At 34.8% G+C, this 26,331-nt stretch overlaps 1 protein-coding gene across 12 annotated transcripts in view; it reads right to left on the bottom strand.

Moving 5' to 3' along the window:
* Nucleotides 1–26,331, bottom strand: part of DLG1 (discs large MAGUK scaffold protein 1) — a 261,867-nt gene that overhangs the window by 143,946 nt on the left and 91,590 nt on the right. Inside the window, exon 1 of one of the 12 annotated variants that reach the window (XM_043874588.1) lies at nt 15,699–16,835. The exons of the other annotated variants lie outside the window; for them this stretch is intronic. Coding sequence (XP_043730523.1) covers nt 15,699–15,932 — 234 coding nt within the window. The 5' untranslated portion in view covers nt 15,933–16,835. Of the gene's footprint in view, nt 1–15,698; nt 16,836–26,331 lie in introns of those variants that run through there. 12 annotated transcript variants of the gene reach the window in all.

The following is a 26,331-nucleotide window of genomic DNA, read 5'->3' as shown; positions in this document are numbered from 1 at the left end:
GGAGTCACAAAATTATAATCTGGCAACCACCACAGTAATAACTCATTTAAGAAACAACAACAAATGTTAAAATTTCCACTGCTGCTGAATGACCCTTCCATTTCATTCTAGTGGAAGCAAGTTTGAGTGGGATACACACACACAGACACACATGTATCTCCCTACAAATTTTTATTAATTACAGTGAAGAAATTCAGCAGATACCATCTTAACCAAAGTTAACACCATCAGGGATGGGACAAATCAAAATCATATGTTACCTGATAGGATGTAATCAGAGTATATCACTTCTGGGACATTTTATGAAAGATGCATAACCTGAACACTAAACATCAGACAAACTGAAGTTGAGTGATAAACTACAAAATAACTGACTGGAGTCATCCAAAGTATCAGAGAGAAGAAAGTCTAACATTTATAATCTTTATTTAATTTTTTAAAACAGCTTTGTTAAGGTATAACTGATATACAAGAAATTGCACTTTTTAATGTACACAATTTAATGAGTTTGGACATATGCAAACAACTCTGAAACAATTACCACAATCAAAGTAAGAGACATATCTAAAACCTATAAGAAGTTTCTTTTTGCCTCTATAATAGAGTCAGATATTAGCTAATTAATAATCCACTTTAACATAAAAAAGACAAAGCTATATGCTTATAACAAATTTCAAGGCCAAACACAAACATTTCCTCCATTAGGCAGTTGCTCTCAAAAACTCTTTATGATAAACTATAAATTCTTCAATATTACATTGTAATACTGGCTCTGAACCTATTCTAAATATATTTCCTTTTGACAGAATCCTTTAGAGGATCTGAATACCATTTTTTAAAATCCTACAAAATGTACACCATCTGATTCCACCCCACTCTCTATAGGGCACTGAACAAGTGCTTTGAAGAACAACATATACCTCTGCCTCTTTCTTAAGAAAGGCAAATACTGCTGAGAAAGTCTTCAAAAACAAATGCATATCAACACACGTAATTTCCTAGTCACAATCAATAACCAGTTTGAGTCACAAAGGATTATACAACAACAAAATAAGTCACTTAGTTTGCATGAAACAAAATACTGCCCTAAACAAACAATATCTAGTCAAATGAAGGTTGAGTGATGAGGAACAGTATAGATGTTAAATATGATAACAGAGTAAAAAGAAGAGATGAGGATATTTTGAGCACAGGATTGAGAGGATGATAAAATTCTGGTGAGCTGTATGATTCTAAATTGGAAAATGTCAAACTTAAGACTCTAATATGAATAATGAGGCAGCAATATAGAGTAACCATTACATTTGGGTTATTATAGAAAAGGAATTCAGCCTAAGCATTTGAAACTTGAAAAATCTTACATACATTATTAGACAATATGACTTTCACGTCATCGTCCTTTTTCTGTTCCATTTGTATCACTCAATAAGATCAGCTCCAAAGAGTTTTAGTTGTTTTTTTTTTTTTTTAAATCTTGACCATGTGACTAACAACAGTCTCAGTTGTTTCTATCCATAGCAACACCATGGAATCATTAGCCTCTGAGGCCTCCTTCAGAGACTTGTTTCCATGACAACAGAGGCTATAATATTAACACTGTCTCAAAGAATACTGCAGAAAATGGTAAATTCCCATAAAGTAACTGGATTGTACAAATTTTAAAAGTATTTTTTAAATGCCAGTATCAAATTGATGGCTTTCTGAAAAATGTTTTAATTTTTAGAGATTCTTGTTATTTATTCACAGTTTTACATTTTAAATTTGATGTGAAGAGCTTAAAATTATGCAAGCAGCTTTTACAAAGATTTTGATAAAAAGTGGTCTGAAGCCTCATGAGGTACAGCCACATGCTTAACGTGTACTGCACATCTACATTTATGACTATTTACCTCCCTCTCTCACTTGCACTCACTCCACTCGATAAATGAAAAAAAAAAAATATATATATATAGAGAGAGAGAGAGTATCTTTACCTTTAATCTGCTTGAAATAGCTAAAGTGGTTTTTTACATGTACATATGAATCCTGTCTGATACAGGAAGAAACAGGAGGAATAATTAGGAGGCTGCTATGATAATCCAGCTGAGAGGTGATCAGTGGCTTCAACCAAATGATGGTAACGGTGAAAATGGACATGAGTAGTCAAATAAAGATATATTTTGAATGTAGAAGTGATATCTGTATGACTGATGGGAAGCTGGGAAGGACTATTAAGAATAACAACAACAATGGCCTCTAAAAATTGTCTTTTACATCATAGTTAGATCCAACCATAAAAGATTTACAATGCTGTCTGAACATATTTTTCTTAACTTTTTCTCATTTATAGTCTTACTTATTAATATGCTCATAAGATTAAATTCTAAAGAAAGGTAACTAATACCATACTACCAGGTAATGAGCTTAGAATGTCCACAAAGATTCAATAAGCGCTAAGTAAATTTATAACATATTTAAGGAAAATGAAATAAATGAATTAGCAGATCTTTTGTTATCAATATCTTAAAGAAAAATAATTACCCCCATGCCACTAATGGTCCATAAGAATTTTCCTTCTTTTTTTGTTTTTAGTATGGTACAGTTTAATATTTTTAATCTCAGCTCCTTTGTTTAAATTTCTACAATGTGATAATGAGACATATTTCTTTGAATAAATGTCAAAGAAAATATCTAAGAGGGAAAGAAAAATCAGGGGAAAGAACTGCAAGCTTTTTCTATGTTTATAGAAGGATAAAATGCAGCACAATAAATTTACCAAAACTGTTTGGGAATCATTGTACTCAACAGGGGTCCAGCACCTTCAAATTAAGTTTTTGTCGTTGCTTAGATCTGTTCCTATTTGATTCAAATACTCATTTTGCCACATTTACTCCAAATAGTACATTCAATATAAACTCCATAACATGTTATTTGAACCAGCTGCATATAATATTCATATCATAATTATCTCTGAAGCAAACAGCAACAAAACTAGACATATTTTGAAATAAATACTAAGGGATTAAATACAAATTCTTGATTGTAAAAGAACAAAGGGGAGAAAGGAAAACAGTCTAGTGATGAACAATCCTAGTATAGAAGCATGGGTGCAAATCTGTTAAGTTTACACAGACAGAACATAGTAGTTCATGAATCTATCAATATTTCAGTTTGCAAGATTGATATTTATGAATAGATAAGGTATATCATTCCTTCATTATAAAAAGATAGCATTCCATCAGCATTCAGCCATTTACTTTGTACTGATACAAGGATGAGCCAACAATCATTCAGAATTTCAAGTAAACAGAAATCCAAAATTTGAATTTAAAGCTGTGGTCACATAAACAAACAGATATGAAACTACCAAATGCAATATGCTGCCTGCCTCCCCACATTTATCAGACTATGGCTACAGAAACACACACAACCATGGACTTCACAATGACTAACCTGAAATGGGACCTAACACTTCCTAGTACTCATGCATTTACCCCATTTTGTGCATTCTTGTACAATCCCTAATCATTCAGGTCACTGTTAACCTTTCTGAAGTTATCTTCTATTTTCCTCCCACTTACTGTTTTGGCCATACTGACCTCTCTGCTGTGTTTCAAACACTCTATAAACAAGCTCCGGCCTCAGAGTCTTTCATATAGTCTTCCTTTGCCTAGAATGCTCTTGTCCCAGATATCCACATGACCCAGCTCCATAACTTCTTTTACGCCTTACTCAAATAACACCCTTCAGTTGAAGCCTCTCCTATTCTACTAAACCCACCCCCACCACATACACACAAATATACCCATTTCCTATTGTCTTCTCTTTCTACCTTTTCCCCAGTATACTATATATTTTAATTATGTTTGTCATCTGTCTTCTCCCCCTTTAATATAAGCTCTATAGGAGTAAGGATTCTTGTTCTATTCAATATTACTCCTGTATACCTAGTTCCTAGAATAATATCTAGCACATAGGAAGTAGTTAATACATGTTTCTTGGATGAATGAAACAATATGATTGACAAAAGAGACTGAGTTAATCAGCACTCTAGAATGATAAAGTGACTCAAGTGACTCAGAGAACAGATTGTATACATCCATCCCTCCCCCTGCCCAATTTCATTATATACACATAGAAGACACTGCTAAGAGATTCTGTGTGCTTGGGCAGCCACTACCAATCAGAAAGTGCTCAAGATGTTCTAGTATTTGATGACCTCAGAAGTTCAAAATATAAAAATGCCAGAAAATCACCAGTTTCATGTTGTCCTCTGTCTGCATGCACGTTAAGTCACTAGTCTATAGGGTCGCACAGAGTCATCCCTCTGCCAGGCTCCTCTGTCCATGGAATTCTCAAGGCAAGAATTCTGAAGTGGGTTGCCATGGCCCCTGCCAGGGAATCTTCCCAATCCAGGGGTCAAACCCATGTTTCTTATGTCTCCTGCATTGGCAGGTGGATTCTTTACCATTAGTGCCATTTGGGAAGCCTTGTTCTCTGTCTAGCAATAGTTAATTGTTTAATAATATCCTATATGAAAGTAAACATTGTCTTGTTCAAGAACATCTGCTGAAAAGATTTTCTCTTTCCTTTTTAAACTGTATTAAGTAGTAAATATCATTGACAGATCACATTTAAAGCCTGCAGTGCCCTTCTTCCAAACTTCTGGGTTCTACTAACTTCAACTCGATCCCTAGGTCCCTTCTCACAAGGTAGCTGCTTCCTGTTGATACTATCTCTGTTTAATTTTGGTGTTCACATGTTTCCTTTTCAGTTCTCCAATTCCTTTTAAATCACCATTCATATTACATTTTCCCTGTTAAAATAATTACTGTGGTGTCTGTTTTTCTGGCTGGACCTACTCAAGGTTACCAATCCTCTTGTCAAAACATAATTCTTTATCCTTCTGTAATAAGATTGCTTATCGGTATCTCCAGATCCCCCACTTAAAAGACCAGAATATTTTGTAGGATCAATTTCATGGGTGGTTGTGAAAGTGGTGATAAAGATGATGATGATAGGTACTTTACTGATGTCATGTATTACAGTAAGGGTTTTGCAGGTTTGTCCCATTTAATTTTTTACTAAATCTTGATCCTTGTTTTCTGCAGGTGGAAGAAAGAGACTCAGAATTCAGGTAATTTATCCAATGTGCTACAGCTAAAATAGAACAGGGCTTTAAACTCAGTTCATCATCCTCTAAAAACAACACTCTCAACCACTGCTCTCCAAAATCCTGCTATGTATTCAGTATAGCTGAAGCATTTAATTCCTAAGGTTGGTATTTGTCTTATTCTATGTCAAAATACTTACAAAGTGATTATTTTTCAAATTTATAATACTTTGATACATTAAGATGGTTTCAGCAAGATTAGTCAGAGTTAAATACAGTAAAATGAGGCTGGGATATGTTTCGTTTCAAATTGCAGATTATAATCTTCAGTTATTTGCCTCAGAGTCAACAAAAATTTTGTAAGGCAATCAATTGATCCCATTCTGTCATAATAATAACTTCCTTATGCTCACAGCTGGCTGAGTCAATAGTCACAGCTTAGATTTCAAAAATACTGGTAATATTGCTCAGAAAGGGAATAAACTGGGGTCTACTAATGGATAAAGAATGAACAGGCAGCGCTCCTGTTAAGAGGTGAGGGGGAAAACACCTTTTAAATAAATTTGTCTAGGGGCAGAAGTTGTGTTTAGGATTCTAAAATTCCACTGCTTCCAGATGTGATACCAGTTGGTTTACACTTGCACAAAATAGGTTCAGTCTTTGTTAACTGATTTGTACATGCCTGTACAATTGCCACATCAGTTGGTTTATTTAAAGGTTGGTAAATAAGCTGGTAATTGTAGGATACTGTTCTCTGCATGATCTGAATAGCTACTCTTACCTTTATCAAAATTCTAAATTTTGACATAAGAATGAAGGACTGAATAATGTTATCTAAATAACAGTGCCAGGAAGTACACAGTGAGAAAAATCTTTAAAGAAAATGACACTAAGTCAAATTTTAACAGTAAGAATATAAGTTCTTCATATATTAACATATATGCTTCAATGTTTTCACAGAAGCCTTTGAATTAATTTTGAAATAGACATGATTTTATACAATCCTGTAATGTAGACTTATAATTTTAAAGCCATAGTTGTACATAAAAATGGCTTGGGAAATTTACAGTGGCCAAACTGTATTTAGAAGCTCCAAACTTCTTTGTAGCCATCATCAGATTAAATAAAAATAAATGCATATAATTAACTTTATTCATTCAACAAATAGCCATCATCTGCATTCACCACTTTAGGCTCTAAGGATATAAGAAAACATACATCTATCCTACCAGCTCTTGTGAAGCTTATGGTTTTGCAGCTGATATTAAATCATTACCCAATTGATTACTGAAATCTAGTTGTGGTAAGAGGTATGGAATACAATTCTCATGAAAACAAATACTGCTTAAAGTAAGAAAAGAGCAAAAATGTTGTGCGAGTTGAATGTCCTATTCTGACCTCAGAGGTTATGGGCCAGTCACTTTTCAGTACTGTTATTAACACAGTATTTTAAAAGTTAACCCTAAAACTACATATCACACACACACACATACATACATGTTATATATTAAAATATGCAAATTGCAGTTTGTGCAATAAAACATATATATTGCTATGTGTCCTTGACAAAAAAAAGTGAAAGTGAAAGTTGCTCAGTTGTGTCCGATTCATTGAGACTGCATGGACTGTAGCCTGCCAGGTTCCTCTGTCCATGGAATTCTCCAGGCCAGAATACTGGAGTGGGTAGCCTTTCCCTTCTCCAGTGGTTCTTCCCAACCCAAGGATCGAATCCAAGTCTTCCGCATTGCAGGTAGATTCTTTACTGTCTGAGCCCTCCTTGACAAAAGGACAATCTAACAGTTATGACACTACACAGAAACTACAAAGATGTACACAAAACACTTCCTATTTATGAAGAGCTTACATAACAGACTTTACCGAGTTCTTCAAACTATAGCCAATCTAATCCACCTCAAGCTATCAATGTTGTTCTTTTAACAGACTTTATTTTTTAGAGTAGAAAGTACAGCATTCCCATGTAACCTTTGCCTACACACATGCATTGCATTCCCATTATTAACATTTCCCACTTGAGCTGTATATTGTACAGTTGATGAATCTACAATGATACATCACTGCTATCCAAAGTTCGTAGTTTACACTAGGGTTCATTCTTGATGTACATTTACAAGTTTAAACAATGTCAGGTATCCACCATTATAATACCATACAGAATAGTTTCACTGGCCTAAAAATCTGTGCTCTATTCATCCCTCCCTCTTTCCTAACTTTGACAACTAATCTTTTTACTATCTCCATAGTTTTGCCTTTTCCAGAATGTCATATAGTTGGAAGCATAGAATGTGCAGCGTTTTCAGATTGGTGTCTTTCCCTTAGAAATAAGCACTTATAGAGTTCTTCCATATCTTTTTAACACTTAATAACATTTCACTATCTGCCTATTTACCCACTGAAGGTTATCTTGGTTGCTTCCAAGTTTCGGCAATCATGAATAAAGCTGCAATAAACATCTGTGTGCAAATTTTCATGTGGACATAAGTGCTCAACTCATGTGAATGAAAACCAAGGAGTGCAACTACTGGATTAAATGGTCAATCTGGTATTTTTTTAAAGTGAATATAACCACTGTAAACTTTTTGCTTAATTTTCATCTTTATGCTTTTCTAGTGTCCAAATTACTGGGTCTCAAACATCACTCAAACATTTTTGAGTAGTTATGTTTTGGGTATAAAGGGAAACAATTTCCAAATCTGAGTAATGGCATTTTAAACAAAAGTACTGGCCTTTTGAGTAGGAAACTCAACTCTGTCAAGAGACAGCATCTCACAACCAGTATAACAGAATTTTTATCCTAACTTTGATTGCTTGGTAATCATTACTCAAAGAGACTGTTTCTACCCATTCTCCGGGTAGAATTCTACTATCTACTATCTCTATCTACTATTAGATATAGATATATCTAGATATCTACTATCTCTATACTCCAGGTAGAATTCTACTATCAGAGTTGGTATTTCCAAAGTAGTTTAAGAGGATTATCTACTTTATATTCTTTATATTCTAGTTTAACACAAAGGCATTTCACTGCTGAATATAAGCAATTTCATTCTTTAGAGATGAAGAAAAAAATATATATTTAAATACATGTAAGTAAATACATGAATGTATTTTATACATATATATATATATATATATTTGACCACTTCAAAATACAACTATCATTAGGCATGAGGCCAAATGTTTAAAACGTGCATAGATAAGGTTAGGCCAATTCACGTTGGTCCAAGGTGGAAATGTCTTGGTGTGAATATTTAGACCTGCTGCTTGGGAGGAACTGTCATAAGATAAAAGCTTGTAGATAATGATACCATATGCCTCTGTCTGCCTGGGAAGTTCCCCTTTTCTATCAAAAGTACTCCAAGTTTGATCAGTGAGTGATACATTCATCCTAGTTGTAAGGAAATTTAATAGTTTTTCTCCTCTTCTCTCCCTGCCTCACCTCCTCAAGGCGAAGGGTAAATAAGAGAATCATCAGTTGGAGGATCAGTATAACACTGAAGTGTGACATATGTTTCACAAAACATTTAAGAGAATTCAGATGGATTAAAAATATATAACAATAAAGAGTCAGGCAGTATTAAGTGCTATGAAAAAAAATGTTTAAAAAGATAAAAGGACAGTGATGTTTAGAGTGAAGGAGTGCCTGCTACCTTAGATAAGAGTCTAGAAAGATCCTCTGAGAAGGTAACAGATGAGCAGAAATCTGAAGGAAGTGAGGAAATAAACTATGAGAGTATCTGAGGAAAGAATATTCCAGGCAGAGGAAAGAGTAACATTAAGGTTCTGAGAGAGCCACACGCTTGATATATTTGAGGAATAGGAACAAGGCCAATACAGCAAAGAAAGTGAAGGAGCAATAGGAAATGGGATTACAGACACTGCCAGGGACTAGATAATAAACGGCCTTTTGAACTACGGTAATGAAGGACTTAGGATTTTATTATATGTCGGACTGAAAGCCATGGAAGCGATAAAAACAAGATAATGACATGAACTGACCTTCTGTAAGGATTCCTCTGGCTTCTGGGTAAAGAACAGACTGGTGAGAGTGAAGAATGGAGATAGGGAGTCCAAATAGATTATCTACTGCTATAGTTCAGGCAACAAATTAAATAATTTTAATCAGTCATTATAGAGTAGTGGGAAGTGGTTAGATCATATATTCTAAACACAGAGCCAACAGAATTTGCTATTAAATTGTGTGAGCAAAAGAAAAAGGCACAGAAGATGATTTCAAGGGTTTTTTATCTTCAGCATCTCAGTGACTAAATGAGGATGGGGGAAAATAATAATATGAGAAACTCTATTTTTGACATGTTAACTTTCAGATACTTAATCCAAGTGGAGATACGGATTAGGAAAGCTAGATATACAAGCCTAGTGAACAGGGATTAGCTCTGAACTGAAGACATGAATAATGATGTTAATTAAAGGCACCTGGATAAGATCAACTGAAATATGAGTATAAAAAGAAAGAAGTTCAATGACTGATGCCCTGAGTTACTCTGTTAGTAGTTAAGAGGAGGAGGAGGATACTGCAAAGGAAAATGAGGTTGGGAGACTAAGGAGAATGGTGCTCAAGAGTTAAATGGGAAAAGAATTTAAAGGAGGGAGTGAGTAGTCAATGTGTAAAAAGCTGTGGAAGGGTCAAGTAAAATGAAGACTGAGAACTGATCCCTAGATTTGACAGTCTATACTCCAAGAGGGTTTTTTGGCTGGTTGTATTATGCTGAGTATGTATGATGATAGGAATACTCCAGTACAGAGGGAAAGACAGATAATGCAATGAAGAGGGAATTTCAGAATCTCTGAAAAGTCAAAATGAAGATTTAGTACAAAAGTGATGGGTGAGATTTAAGAACACAATCGGATTATTTAACAGGATGGGAGACAGAATAAGACCATCAGTTGAGAATGAGCGCCAGGAAACAGGTATTGGAAATTGAACATGCAGCTTTGGAGCCAATGTGGGGGAGGCAGAGTTGCGATTAACCAAAGTTGGATCTTACCATTGAAGTGACAGAGGAGCAAGCAAGTTAAGATTATGAAAGGTACTGTTTAAAGTTATGGACCAAGGAATCTGAGCAAGGCAAGGAGGGAAGTGGGAACACGAAAGACATGATAGATAGTAAAAAGCTGGGCTGGAGGTCTTTAGAGTGTAAAAGAGAAATTGTTATAGAGGAAAGGAGCCGAAAAGAAAGGAAGTGCTAGTCACTTTGAAATGCATTGCAACTCAATGATAATGAGGTCTTTTTTAAAAAATATTTTTATTTATTTGGTTGCACTAAGTCTTAGTTGTAGCACGTGGGATCTATTCTCTGACCAAGGATCAAACCCAGGCCCCCAGCATTGGGAGCATGGTCTTAGCCACCAGACCACCAGGGAAGTCCCTAATGAGGTCTTAATATAACCATTTAAGCAGGTCACTCAAGTGAAAGAAAAAAATAAGACTCCTAGAGATAAGGATAATCAAAGAACTGAGAGGTCAAGATTTTGGAAGTATCACATCAAGATACTGAAATCTCAAAGAATGATTACATGAATAGTGGACAAAGAAAAGATAGTAAACCTTGGTTTAAATCATCAGTGCAAATTGTGTTTCAAATCATCAGCGAGTGGATGTATATGACTAGATGCATAAGACGTATATGACTAGACATGAGGGGAATAGAAAACACTATCAGTCTGATGACAGGTACATTTTTCAAAGACAGAAGTTACAATCATCCATAAATAATAATAAGCAAGGAAGACATCAACTCCATTTGTTGGTCCCAAGGTAAACAGGATGTGATAGATAAAAATTCCACTTTTTGTGAGGGCTACGGAAAAAACAGTATTCTTGGGGGAATGCCAGATTTCTATGAGGGAAAAAAGATGAGATAAACCAGCACAGAAGAGCTTGAGGATAAAGGAAGTTTTGGTGATCATGAACTGGGAGTTCCAAAGAGCAGAGTGAAAGAAATTGGGAGGTCATAGATAAACGGGAGTTTAGAACAGATCAGAGATAAACCAGAGTCAAACAGAGATAAGGAAATAAGTGACAGTGATCTGGAAGGCTTGGATTTTTTGCAGCAATTAAGATGAAAGGAATGCGAAGTATAAAATTAGTCCCGATGGCAAGCTTGGTAAAAGGTGGTGTGTGCATGCTAGTTGGTTCAATTTGTCTGACTCCTTGTGACCCCATGGACCACAACCTACCAAGCTCCTCACTCAGTCCATGGGATTTTCCAGGCAAGAATACTGGAGTGGGTTGTCATTTCCTTCTCCAAAGGATTGATCTTCCCAACACAGGGATCAAACCTGCATTTCCTGTGGCTCCTGCATTGGCAGGGGCATTCTTTATCACTGAGCCACCTGGGAATCCCAGTAAAAGGTGGATAATCAGTTAAATTTTAATTGTCTAGTTGTGACTGATTTAGCATTTGCAGAAGTGAGGGTTGGGAAGGAAGGCTAAATCGGAACTGGTGGGATTACCAAGAATTTGAAGTGCTCATTGGGGCTCTTCCCTTAAATTCTGCAACTGAGGATTTTAAAGTGTATAGCTTGCACTTACAGAACTTAATACATTATTTACTGAATGTCTGAATGAACTGCACTATCCTAGGTACTGTAATTCCTAATTATCTAATTTGAATTTGAAGACTATTAAAACTAAGCAATAAAAAATAAAATAAAACAAAATAATAAAAATAATAGCTGCCAGGCACTGTACTAAATATGTTACATGCATTTAACTGTTTAATCAATTAACTCAATGAAGTTGATGTTATTGTCTTCATTTTGGGTGTCCCCAAATAGGGGAGCATATCCAATGCTCCTAAAACTTAAATCTTCTCTACTCCAGAATATACCTGTTTAGGACAAATAGTATGCTTTTATACAAGTTATCCTATTTTTCTGGTATCTGAACACTGGGCATCTAACTGAACAGTGGTTTCTTGTATTTTAATTTAGGACGGGGTTTTTTCCCTGTAAAAAGCAGATTATTCAATTCATGTGGCTAATATTCACTCCTGTTAAAATTTTATTGTTCTGCTTCAATTATGGTAAATCATTATGTCTGTTTCGTTCACTCCTAGGAAGAGAATTTTGCTGTCTTCAGCTTAATTTGGCATGTCAATTGTCTGGGGGAGGTAGGAAATTCTTTTTGAACATTTCTAATGATCCACATTAGGGATTCTGAAGTAATTCAAAATATGGGAACAGTTGCTAAATATACACTTGAAGTGATCTACCACATTACAGCTGTTCAAAGCTCACGCGGCTACAAGTTTCATTAATAAACACTGACATCACCAAGTAGATAAAAGCTTTTACTTAGGAAATAATCAAGTAGCAAAGTCTAGAAGTACTATGCCAGAATTCTTTAAAGCCTTGCTGAATATAAAAACTGGTCCCGGATTGGAACAGAGTTGCATACACTAAATAGGACAGGGCAAATAGACATCAAAGGATTGAAAATACAAAAACAGAAAGAAGGCTGCGATGAGGAACTGAGGAGGGTTCGACAATGAGTATTCCACATTTTCTATAGTGACTAAACAAAATTAAGAACATAAGTAGTAATGGAGCTCAAAATAGAAAAACTTACACCAAAGTAAAATAATGCACAAGAAACTCAGCTTAACATTAAAAAAAAATTCACAATGTAAATTTTTGGGATACAGCCAAATGACAGACATTAGTGACAATTTACAAACTGTATGGTTATCATCACTGGGTAAAGATTCAAAGGGCTGAGGAAATGATGGGGGGTTTGTGTAGCTTGAAGAAAATCTGAAGTGAAGAGGAGAAGAAAAGGGACGTGAGAAAGAGATGGGCTACAGTGAAGAATCAAAGGCATTTATGATGGCAATAGAGTGAATCCAATAAATATAGATACCCAAGAGGTTTCAGATTAGGTGTCATATTTTGGAAGGCCTTGAGATAACAAGGTGTTAAGTGAGAGAAATGAAAACTAATTAATCAGTCAATTCCATAAACATTTACTGAGCACCAACTTCATGGCAAGCCCCATCTGAGAAGCTGAGGCAGAGTCTTGCAGAAGTCTATAATCACTTGGCTTTCCTAACACTTAAAAATTATTTATGATTTTTCTACTAAGTTCCACATGTTATAGTAGAATCTGACACAAAATCATAGTTGTAAACACAAATATCTTAAACAGATGAGCAATTTAAGTGAATTTGTAAGTTTTCTATTTATAGAGGACATTTGGTGGGATATTAGATCAGAGTAATTACTTTCAAATTAGTAAAACTGCATTTAATAACAACTCTCCAGAATGCTAAAAGTCCCATACATCATAGTTATAAGGAATTAGAATCAAAGTTGATCTTCCTATCAAATCTTAGAAAAGAATATTTCTGACAATAGTGAAACAGGAGACCTGGTAATCACTGCTGCTATCTATAATGATAGAACAAAACACTATCGTACATGTATATTCATAGGTATATAGCATATGCTCAGTAAATTACAAAATTTCATTAATCCATTTTGTATTTAACAATATAAAAATCCCCTGGTGCTAAAAAATAAAACTTCTAGACATGAGTCAGTAAATGAAACATAAAAGTGTACCATAGGATTAACTAACATCTAAATAGGCCTCACATTCATTCTCAGTACTATTACATTTCATCTTGTAAAATGAATTTCAGTGAGTTACGACAAAAGACTTTGATATACAAAATATCCAACTCATCAGTGAGGAAAACAACACAGAACGAAAAATGATATGTTGGTACTCCAGAGCTGGAGAAATAAAAGCTAAAACTCTGACCTAAAGTCTACATTTACAGATACGAAATACAAAGGTAATGAAAAAGACAAAATAAGTAACAGAAAGAGGGCTGACAGAAATAAAAATAAATCATTTGTCAGTATATATTAAGTGATATGAACCAAATGGGAGGAAGATAAAATTTTAAATGGCTTTGTAGGATCAACTGCAAATAGAGTTTTCATTAAAATCCTATTTTAGTGCAATGCCATAGTAACTTTATGGCCCAACTCCTAGGTAACTATAATGTAATTGTGTGGTTTCAATAGCTTTATATGTAAACTATTTGGTTGTTTTTTTATGTCCTTTATAAGATGAATTATATATCAATGGTTGTGTCTGTGCATATACACATATAGTAGTGTGTATTTGAAGTTTTTAGCATAACTTTCTCATTGACAATGGAAATATCACTTAATATTAATCCACAATGAATAACAATGCCAAGCTTTAGCCCCTGTGTCCCTTTTTGGTATACGTAATTGCAGTTAAAATTAAGTTAGTTACATTCTTGGGGCAGAAGTCAATCTAAGGGTTAAATGAATCACTGCCTCTTAAGTTTTGATTATAAGTAACTTCACTGCCTACTTATAAACTATTAAGGACTCTCCCTACCCAAGGAATTTCATCTCTCTCAAAAATGTAAGGAAAACAAGTACAATATTTTTACTTAAGAAATTTAAGATTATTTTAAAATAAAAATTATTGAAAGACAATTCTAAAACCAAAACCAAGAAGCTTTGCCAGTTACTTATACTTACTGTGCTGCTTCTAATTCTTTTTTTAAAAGATGGTTTTCAATTAAAGGAATTTTTTTTTTAAAGGCCCTAAGGTATGTGTCTACATTTTAATTTAAGTATGATTGATGTCAAAGGACGACAGCATTCTCATCTTGTTTTTAAATTAGACTAATTGTTATGCTTTCATTTTTACTAGAGGTGAATGAATGTCTACTAAAAACATGTTTTAAAATAAAAATATTCCCCAAATCCTCCTTTAATACCAAATAATAGGTATTTCACTCAAATTATTAACTTTATATTTTCCTTACATTTTTAATACTCCTCAAAAAGTTGTTTTATATCATCTTTTTAAAATTTGGAGGCTTTTAGTGTTTGCTCAGCTCCTTGACCTGTCAACTGAATATATGATAAAATATTATCATCATGTAATTATGCAAGTTTACTGCTCTCAAATTAACCCTAGGTAATATATTTACAGAAATGGAAGGATTCATTAAATCCCTTGAATAAGCCATACTATAAGATATTAGCATGTATAATAATAGCCAACTGTATTCAATTTAATCTATTTTCAAAACACTAGAAAATAAAAATACTTCAAATTATCTTGCTTATTCACTGTAACAATCTCCCTGAGGTTATTTAATGACATATAAAAACTAAACAAACGGATACTTTCTTTTGTCAGACATCATACTTTACAGCATTTAACACAGTCTGAAAATAAGGAGACAAGCATTATTTTTTTGGAGACAAGCATTATTAACGCTTATTTTAATTTATGTATGAATGGCTTTATATTTTTAGAGAAGTCATTCAACAGAATCTGAGACTGTTTTGTTTGGCATTACATAAGAGCAAAAGGGAAAATATTTTTCTTTCCCCTTTTGTGCTAAAGACCTGCATAGATGGACTGAAAACACACATTTCTGCGCACCCAGGGTTTCAGTGCATAAGATTATGTTTTAATAACAAGAAATCTATACTAATACATTTCTGCAAAGCAACACGAACCAAAATATACTGAAAATAATTTCAACAAGTGGTATGTTACCTGGGTGGAGCTGGTGGCTACCGAGATGCAGTCAATAAAGCTGTGTCTTCGAGTGAAAAATGCAACTATCTGCTGCCAGCGTGAAGGTTCTGGCTCAGCTTGCAGTTCATCTGATGAGCCCTTTTTTGCCCAGTGTTTCTGCTTTGGGCCTACTGAGCCATGGCTAGAGCTAGTATTGCCTCCTCGACTGGCGCGAGAGTATAGAAGTGTGTTGTTCCCGAAAATGTAATTCATCTCTGCAGCCCTGCAGGTGGTTGCCAAGCAGTCTTACTTCTCTACCAGCTGCTGAGTGGTGAATGATCGGTAAAAACTGCAGCTAGAATTACAGCAGCATCACTTGTAGATCAGGGAAAATAAAAACCTTGAGAAAGGATGCTCATTTTCTCTGTAATTTCTTCCCAAGAAAGAGCTTGCATCTTTCCTCTGTACCTGTTGTTAGCTGTATGATGGCTGAGTTTATATTTGTAGGCAAAAAAGATGGCATAAGGTGGATTTCTTTCTCATGATTATTTTTTCACCAGCGTCTGCAGGAACCAAAAGCTGTTCTTTTGTTAGCTGATAACTAGACGGACTGAAATCCAGGAAGTGAGCTCGATTAGCAGGTAAAGAAGGATGTTATAAACACTGGACTACCAAGACCCTTTGGGGCTGCCTGATTTAATGCACTGGGTGGAGAAACCCTGGATTACCAAGTTCAATCATAGTCTGAAGTAAAATCCAATGGCATCTTCACTGCTTAAATAAATTATAAATATGAACTGAATTTAAAAATACAAGAAGATTCTCTCTGCCGACACTTCTAATTGTTCAAAACAATTTTACTAAAGGAGTCTTTTCCATTCAGATTAAATTTCTACATCGGGAAGGCACTTACATTAAATAGCACTAAGGTTTTAAAAGGTACCATCTACATTAAACTCTGAGGATCTAACAATACAGAGAAATCCATTTGGAATGTAACCTGATCATTTTATGTAATATATTGGTCTTAAGTGCTTTGATTAATTGAGTTTGATGACAGAAACAGAAAAATTAGCAAAATAAGTATTTGGCTTCTGGTACTTCTGTGATAAAAAAGCGTTGTTATCAGCATCATCCCTCTCGTATATGTTATAAACATTAAGGTTATCAAGTTATGAATTTGTAAAAATACAAAAAGAAAGGTTAAATTTTTTATTTTATAGCCAATAAAACATATTTTTTGTAATACTACATAAATAATACTCTGGTTCACAAAATAACTGTTTGTTAAACAGATACTTTCTAACATCTAATATCTAGGTCTGTATTTCTCCACACAGCAGTCCACCTCAGGATCACCTAGGGTACTTGTTTAAAAAAAAAATGCAGACTGGTATACTCTCCCTATCAGAATTTTTAGGAGTAAGGGGGATCTGAGAATTTTCATTTTTAAATAGCCCCCTAAATAAGCACCCTCAAGTTTGAGAACTACAAATTCCTAAATCTGTCCTCTTAATACTTTGCTACATTAGTATATAACACAATATACTGCCATCATAAACAATATGTGAATAAAAATGCTACTTCAAAATTTACTAGTTGAGTAATTTTAAAGTTGATATAACCGTATCATAATTCCCAACCTCATGGGATGAATATTTTTTTTCAGATGCAGCTCTACAAAATCCTGCTTACTTTTGCTTACCAGCACCAACTAAATGCAGCCTACTGGAATGCAGAACTGGCAAACAACAACTTCTAGGTCTACTACAAATCCTGATTTGGCAAGAAAAGATGCAAACACTGTCTCTATGATTCCACCTCTAAGATACAAACACATGCCCCAAAAGGGTTGACAGTCATGTGGGACTACTGGAAGTAAGATGCTTTGTGACAGATCATAGCAAAATTTGCTTGTTCCCAAGGACTCCACAAACAATTGCTGGCAGTTTTATGGCCATACACAGACTGGTCTTACCTATTTGGGGGTAGGGGAATAGAGCAAACACTAAGGGTAGACAAAGAACTAAGAATACTCTCTAAAAAAACAACAACAACAACAAAAAACCTAAAAAGTCTTACCATGGACCAGGTACTGATCAATGTGGTTTATACAAATGCTCTAGTAACTGGCTGTGTGCTCAGACAAGTGAGACTCTTTCTGACCACATGAACTATAGCCTGCCAGGCTCCTCTTCTCCATGGAATTTTTCAGGCAAGAATACTGGAGTGGGTTGCCATTTTCCTTCTCCAGGGGATCTTCCCAATCTCCAGGGATCAAACTTGTGTTTCTTGTGTCTCCTGCACTGGCAGTCAGACTCTTTACCACTATCGTCCCCTGGAAGCCCAATTAGTGTGGTTTATACAAATGCTCTAGTAACTGGTTTGGCTCCTAAATGTGTGTCTTGACCCATATATGATGGAAAACTAGGGTGGAAACCTAGATTTTATATAGATTCTGTTACCCTGGATTGGTAAAGATGAGGACATTGAAAACAAATGTTGAATGCAAATATCCTGCCCAGGTTGAAAACAGTATCAACACAGTCATTCATATACAATAATTTCTTATGCCAGAGAGCCAAAGGGCTTGGGAACAATTAAAAGCTGACAGAATACTCCATCCCATACACAGGATGAGAAATACTTCTCAATATATAAATTTCCTATGCAAATCCAATGACATAAAAATCTTTGAGTTTTGAGACAGGTTTCTTTATGAAAATGTCCCATTACCTAGCTACAGAAATTTAGCACCAGCTCATCGATTGCCCATAGTCAACATCCTCACACAAAACCGTGTATGTACCTAATTCACAATTGGTTTCATACAATCTGATTGGGAAGCAGAGGGCACTAAGTCCTCACTGATCTCTGCTTTAAAATAACCCTACCCATGTGGCAAAGCCAAATGATACTCTATTCCATTAAAACAAAATTTTAATTATAGAACTTGAGAAGTCTATTTAAAATAGCATATTTTTAAAAATACCACACAATGTTTAAATCACCAAAGAGAACACTATTAAGATTTTACTATGATATATGAAGAATTAACATTTTTGCAGTCAAATTCTCTAACACTGAGCTATACTCCACACCTAATACTCTTTTTTTCTGTACAGCTTAATCTTTCTTTTTCAAAGAATGATAACAGTATCTACAGCAGAACTCTAAACGAGAGGAGGAGGCTTCCCAGGTGGTGTAATGGTAAAGAATCCACCTGCCAACACAGGAAAGTTCAACCTCTGGGTTGGGAAAATCCCCTGGAGGAGCAAATGGCAACCCACTCCAGTATTCCTGCATGGAAAATTCCATGGACAGAGGAGCCTAGAGGGCTAGTCCATAGGGTTGCAAACAGTTGGAGACCACTGAGTGTGCACATGCGCGTGAGGGCACACACACACATACACAATAGCAGAAAGCGTAATTAACAAAGTATATCCATTTAGTAGATTTTTACATGCTTTAAATATGATCATGAAAAATTTATGACTGTGAGAAATGTTTATTTTATAACATTAAATGGAAGTAAAGACAGTTCAAAAATTTATACAGGGTAGGCCCTCAATTACTTGTATACATTTCAAAACTTGCAAATAAACACAGAAGACTTTAAGATATAGTAACAAAGGCAATGATTAAATAATCTTGGTGAAAATTTTTAAAAGGTTGAAGGATAAGAGGAAAAACAATACTGAACCTCTAAAATACTAGAAAAAAAAATTACTAAGTAACCACAAAGTCAACAATACTATAAATGCAACACAACATTTTCCTTACCTTTTTATCTTTATAATATGGCTTACTAAATTTTAAAACATGCTAAGTTAAGAAAAGATTAAACTAAGAAGTTTGATAACAGATTTGTTCATTTATACACAAATTCCTTCTGTATGAGCGCCATCTAGTGGTCATATTGTATGCAAACTGTGTGTTCAATTTAGTACACCAGAGTCATCCAAGAAACATAAAATTCAACAATATTTTAAGATGCTCTGGAGTTGTGAAAACAAAGTTGATTTCAAAAAGTACTCAGTATGTACTCAAAGTGGGAAAGATTCTATTCCTTTAGCCTTTAGTTCAACAGGCACATGTTTGCTTATATCCATTCTTCTGCTACCCTGTTTCTCATTATATTAAAAAAGCTACCGACTGCTGCTGGTGATTTCATTTGATAGTATTAGTACTACTGGATTAAATGCTTCCAGGCTAGAAGATATACTTATTTAAAATAATTATCTGTTCACATACCCTGTTCTGTCTTCAATTTCAAGTCCCTCAACTACATTTACTTTGCATATAAAAAAAATTTTCCTTGTCACTGTAGACAAAATCAAAACATGAACTCTTTTATTTATCCAATGACCATTGTAACATCTTATACTAAGCCATCTCACCCTTGTCACGCCATCTAGATTTAAGTCTATTTTGAAAAAGGCTGAGATTTTACTTGTTCGATTTAAAGTTCTGGCCATTTTCCCTAATTCTTAGATCATCTTCAGTTTAAAGAATCTTAAACACTGTTCTTATCATATATATGACTATATTTAGAACTGTTTAAAATCTAACCTTACTTTAAAGATTCTCATATACCACAAAAATCTACCCACTATGTCCATACCCTTCAGGTTAGGATTTTTCAACATTATGTTGCCGACTTCTTTCTTGAAACTATTTAGCACTGGCAAGAAACTTCCCTTTTAGAGTCCTAAATCACAATTACTTTTTAAAAATAATCACCTTTTTTTTTGGCCACACCAAATGGCATCTTAGTTCCCCAAGCAGGGATTAAACCCATGCCACCTGCAGTGGAAGCACAGTCTAAACCACCGGACTGCCAGGGAAGTCCAAATCATACTTTTATGTTTTATGCTAATAAATGAATTAAGTAACTTTCAATCACTATCTTACTTCATTCATTACTTCACTGAAGAGAATCAGCATTAGCACTACAACACCGTGATAGATTATTTCACAGCATGTTTCATGGTGGCAAAACCTTCATAGGGCCACTCATCAGCTCAGGATCAAGGTCCTTCTTACCTTGTCCTCATTTCTTAAGAACCATCCTAAACATGAGCTACAGTTCATGAACTTCCCTGCATTTTTACAGTTTCCTCAGACAATCATCCTCCCACTGTACTTATTTTCTCCAGTAACTGTCTTCTCTGAATTGGCATCTTGTACACATCCTTCAGCACTTGTCCAAATGTCAACTTTCTTTTTTGGAATACTTCAAGAATTTAATTTCTCTCTTTTTCATGTTACATCATACCATGTTATAGTATCTCTCCATAAGAAATACCAATCATTGAAGTTTAACAAACTTACCAGCACAGATGTTTAATAAATGCTAAATGCATGTTATTTAATAAACAAAACTAATATTCTAAGTTGATTTTTAAAGCAATCATCTATTAATCTTATTTTTCTATTAACATTCATTAAGAATTGTGAACAACAAAAGTAGTGCCTAATTTACATTCTACTCAGCAAATCGCTACTATTCAAAGGTAACTTTTCAAATTAAAAAAATAATAATTCATATACTGAGCTCTATGTATAGTACAGTGTTACTTGCTTCATTCCAACCACAATACTATAAAAGTTGAGAAGCTCTTTATATTAGCTTTATTTAAAAAAAAAAAAAAAAAAGACTGCTAATCTGGTAATCTTATATTTATTTTAAATAAAATATACTTCATTATTAAGCTTCCTAAAACATTTGCAGCTATTTGTAAAATTTTTAAAAAATTAAAACTTGCCTTATGTCAAAACAAGGCTGTTTTTTAAAAATTTGGTTTTCTAACACAAAGTAACCTTAACCATTTTGCTATTATACTACCCCAGTTCTATGCTTCCTCCTCAAATTTTAATCTATGCATAAGACAGGAGAAGCAGGAAGAAATACCCCAAATGATGCAGTTTTAATAATTCTCAAATTACAAATGTATCAGAAAATAGTCTCTCAAAAATGCAGTCTATCAAAATTTCTGACCCAGAAATTTGACTTCTAGAAAACCATTCTAAAAAAACAACCTAAACATACTTTAGATGCCCCAAGATGATTCACTGCAGCCTTCTTTATGAAACCTAGTAAAAATGGAAATAACAAATAGTGAACACCAAAAGTGTTCATCAAATCAAAGTACAAATATACTATGTAATATTATGTATCAGGTTTTTAAAAAAAAATTTAACATGAGAAAACGTGTAAAACAAGTTTATAATAGGAAAAAAAAACTGTCATTAAAAACAGTAAGATGTAAAGTATGACTCAGAAACAGGTGAAAGAGAAGTTAGATAATTTCTTCTGCTGGTAAAGAAAATCCTTATCAATTCCCAGATATAAATCAAGAGAGCCAGCAAGAAAAACGGAGAATACAATGATGATATCAAATTTCCCTACCTAACTGCACCAGAAGTTTATCTATAACTATTTCAGAGACTGATTCTGTTAATATCTTATACAAGAAAACAAAATGAGAAACAGCAAGATAATGGCATATAAGGACTGATAGATTCAGACTGATAGATGAGACCAGCTGAATTATTACCACAGTACACTAAGACGCTTTGAGACTAGTACTTTCTTGATTTTAACCAAAATTTGTCAAAGATTTGCATACAAATACTCAAACTGCCACTTAACTATGGCAATAGTATAACCAGCAAACTATAAGATGTAAGCCAATTTCAGAAAAGACAAAATATAAAAAAGGCGTGGTTTATAACTAAAAGTAAAGGAAATTTTAAGCTCCATAGCATACTTTTTTAAATAAACCTCTGTCAAACTTTTCACACTGTTCATGGTGTTCTCAAGGCAAGAATACTGAAGTGGTTTGCCATTCCCTTCTCCAGTGGACCACATTTTGTCAGAACTCTCCACCATGACCTGTCCATCTTGGGTGGCCCTATACACAGCATGGCTCATAGTTTCATTGAGTTGGACAAGGCTATGGCCCATGTAATCAGTTTGGTTAGTTTTGTGGTTGTGATTGTGGTTTTCATTCTGTCTACCCTCTGATGAGTAAGGATAAGAGGCTTACGGAAGCTTCCTGATGGGAGATACTGACTGTGGGGGAAACTGGATCTTGTTCTGATTACTTTGCTGACGAAAGTTTGTCTAGTCAAAGCTATGGTTTTTCCAGTAGTCGTATGAATGTGACAATTGGGCCATAAAGAAAGCTGAGTGCCAAAGAATTAATGCTTTTAAAACTGTGGTGTTGGACTCTTGAGAGTCCCTTGGACTACAAGGAGATCCAACAGTCAATCCTAAAAGGAAATCAGTCCTGACTATTCATTGGAAGGACTGACGCTGAAGCTTTGATACTTTGGCAACCTGATGTGAAGAACTGACTCTTTGGAAAAGACCCTGATGTTGGGAAAGATTGAAGGCAGGAGGAGAAGGGGACGACAGAGGATGAAATGGTTGGATGGCATCACCGATTCGATGGACATGAGTTTTAGCAAGCTCCGGGAGTTGGTGATGGACAGGGAGGCTTGGTGTGCTGCAGTCCATGGGGTCGCAGAGTCGGACACAACTGAACAACTGAACTGAACTGAACTGTCAAACTTGTCTTTAAAAAGCCCGGGAAGGGGGGAAATGCGATGAGAGATATAACCCTTTATCGTTTAATAATTAACTGCAAAGGACAAAAGCATTTTTAAAGCAGACACCAAAAGAATAAGGCAAAACTGATTTAGTTCTCTTATGGTAAGAAAGTCAGGAGAAAGGAGTCAAATTAAGGAAGCAAGTGAGAGAAAATCTTTAAACAGTAATAACATTTTCTCTTTCAACAACTGGAAATACTTAGTCTCACTGCAGAGTGAGGATTAAATTAAGAGATGTCAGAAATTTACTTTAAAATACTTCAAGACAGACAGTAAAGATGTGTATGGTGGTTCAATTAATCTAGGTTCTAAGGTAGTGCTTCTCAATAGTGGCTATCTACCAGAAATACCTAGAGAACTGTCATAACTCTCCAAAGCCAGACTCTATCCCGGAACAATTAAATCATAATCTCTGAGATATAAATTTTAAAACTTTTTTAAGTGATTTCAATGTTCAGCCACAGCCAAGAACCATTACTTTATGGACAGTCAATTGTCCTAATCAAGAATTCACATTCCTAGACTGGTCAGCTAACATTTAAGTATAAAGTAAATCGCTACTGTAGGAATTTTGTTATCTTTAACACCAAAAGCTCCCCAAATATAATGAATGAAGTGGGCTTTCACTACTGAAACTCATTATACTTCATTTATAGGGACTGGCTGAATTAAAGACACAATCCACTCATGTACAAGGGAAAGAAAAGTCTCTGAAGAGGCTTAAAGCCTTAGGGATGGCACCTTAGGTTTAATCCCCAAGATGTCTAGAAATTCTATGTAACAAAATCTTGGTCTCTGGAATATTGTTTTATTTGCTGAGAGTGAGCATTTTATGCAACAACAGAAAGTTGAGGCTTCATCATATTTAAAGAGGCTAAGGACTTCCCTGGAGGTCCAGTGGCTAAGACTCTGCACTTCCATTGCAGGGGAACTGGGTTCAATCCCTGGTCAGAGAACTAGATCCCACATGCCACAACTAAGACCCAGCCCAGCCAAATAAATAAATAAAAAATTTTTAAAGAGGCTATATACAATACTTTATGCTACCTGGCTCATTATCTGTTTAAATGTCTGCTTATATGAGAATCTGCATATCTACAGAAGTAACTACCAAACACCTACAAAAAAACTGAGAGCCTTAGTGTGTGCAAACTGACTTTGGGCAACTTTTAACAATTATAATCACCAAAAACCCAAAATATTAGAAACAAGAATCATACATACCTGGGAGGGATTTTCAATTGAAGAAATAGGTTTTATTAATTCAGTCAAGAGAAAATAGGCATAGGCTGATAAGAACAGCATATAAAGCAAGAAGGAGTGCTTAGAATTCATGTTCTAAGATTCTTTTGTTGTTCAAAATGAGAGTAAATTTACTGTTTAAATTTCTGTCAGTGAAACATGTATATTAAAGCTTCTAAAACAATTTCAAGAATGACCATTAAGAGAAAAGAAACAGAACTTCCAAGCTAGTAAGAAGGAAAAATGAGATGAAAAAATAAAATTGAAAAGAAGACATGATAGGGACTTCCCAGATGGTGCAGTGGTAAGGAATTCACCTGCCAGTGAAAGAAACACAGGAGAAGTGGGTTCAATCCCTGGGTTGGGAAGATTGCCTGGAGTAGAAACTGGCAACCTACTCCAGTATTCTTGCCTGGAAAATTACATGGACAGAGACTGGCTGACTACAGTCCATAAGGTGGCAAAGAGTCAGACACAACTGAGCATGCATGCAATGCAATTAAAATATTTTTAAACAACTCATGGGGCAAAGAAAAAATCATAATGGAAATAAAAAGCTTGAATGATGATAAACATTGCATATTAAACCTGTAGGTTACAGATAAAGTGCTATTTAAAGGGAAATTTACAAATTCAAATAGCATTAGAAAAAGCTGATAATGTAATAAGCAACCAAATTGAGAAGCTAGGGGGAAAAAAAATCAAACAGAATAAACTCATGGAAAGTAGGAAAAATAAAATAATACTGGTAAGAGGAGAAAGGGGAAAAAATAGAAGGAAAACTGTTTCTGTCACTAATAACCAACTGATTTTTCTCCCTCTGTGTACTTTACTTTCATTTATCCTCCCAGGGGAAGATCAGACTGCCTCTGCCAAACACAGTCTTTGATTGATATGGAGGCTATCCACACATTTATATTTGTACATAAGCATGTGTGTGTGTGTGTGTATATATATATGTATATGTATATGAATGGGGGTGGGTGTGGCAGCACATGGGGGAGGAGCACAGGAGAAGATTTCTTTTAAAAGACATGTTCTTATTTACTTATTTAGGTATATAGTTGATCTACAATGTTGTATTAATTACTGCTGTACAACCAAGTGATTCAGTTATACATATATATACATTTTTTATATATACATTTTTAATACTCGTTCCATTATGGTTTATCATAGGATACTGAATATAGTTCTCTGTGCTATACAGTAGGACCTTTCTGTTTATCCATTCTATATAGAAAAGCTTTCATCTCCTAGTCCCAACCTTCCAATCCATCCCTCCTCCAACCCCCTTCCCTTGGCAACCACCAGTTTGTTTTCTAGTAAAAGACATGGTTCTCTGAAAGTGACCCTTCTTTGGCAAGAATAATCAAGGCGGGGGTGGGGAGAGGCATAAATAAACGATACTAGGAATGAAAAGGGGGCTACACCTAAATATGATGCAGACATTAAAAAAAATAGGATGTTGAGAATATTTCAAAGTAAATATGAAATGGACAAATACCCAGAAAAATTATTAACTAAAAATCTTAGTGATACTATATAATCATTAAATTTTTTAACCAGTAATATGAAATCATCCCTCAAAGAGAATTACAAAACCCACTTTAAGGTCTACTAGTAGGAAATGATTCTTATATAAAATATATACAACTAACAAAGGATTGCAAGGAGATCCAACCAGTCCATCCTAAAGGAGGTCAGTCCTGGGTGTTCACTGGAAGGACTGATGCTGAAGCTGAAACTCCAGTACTTTGGCCAACTCACGCGAAGAGGTGACTCACTGGAAAAGACCCTGATGCTGGGAGGG

The sequence above is a fragment of the Cervus elaphus genome, chromosome 19 (genome assembly GCF_910594005.1).
Source record: "Cervus elaphus chromosome 19, mCerEla1.1, whole genome shotgun sequence".
In the NCBI taxonomy this organism is placed as follows: domain Eukaryota; kingdom Metazoa; phylum Chordata; class Mammalia; order Artiodactyla; family Cervidae; genus Cervus; species Cervus elaphus.
This window is presented reverse-complemented; position numbering and strand designations above follow the sequence as displayed.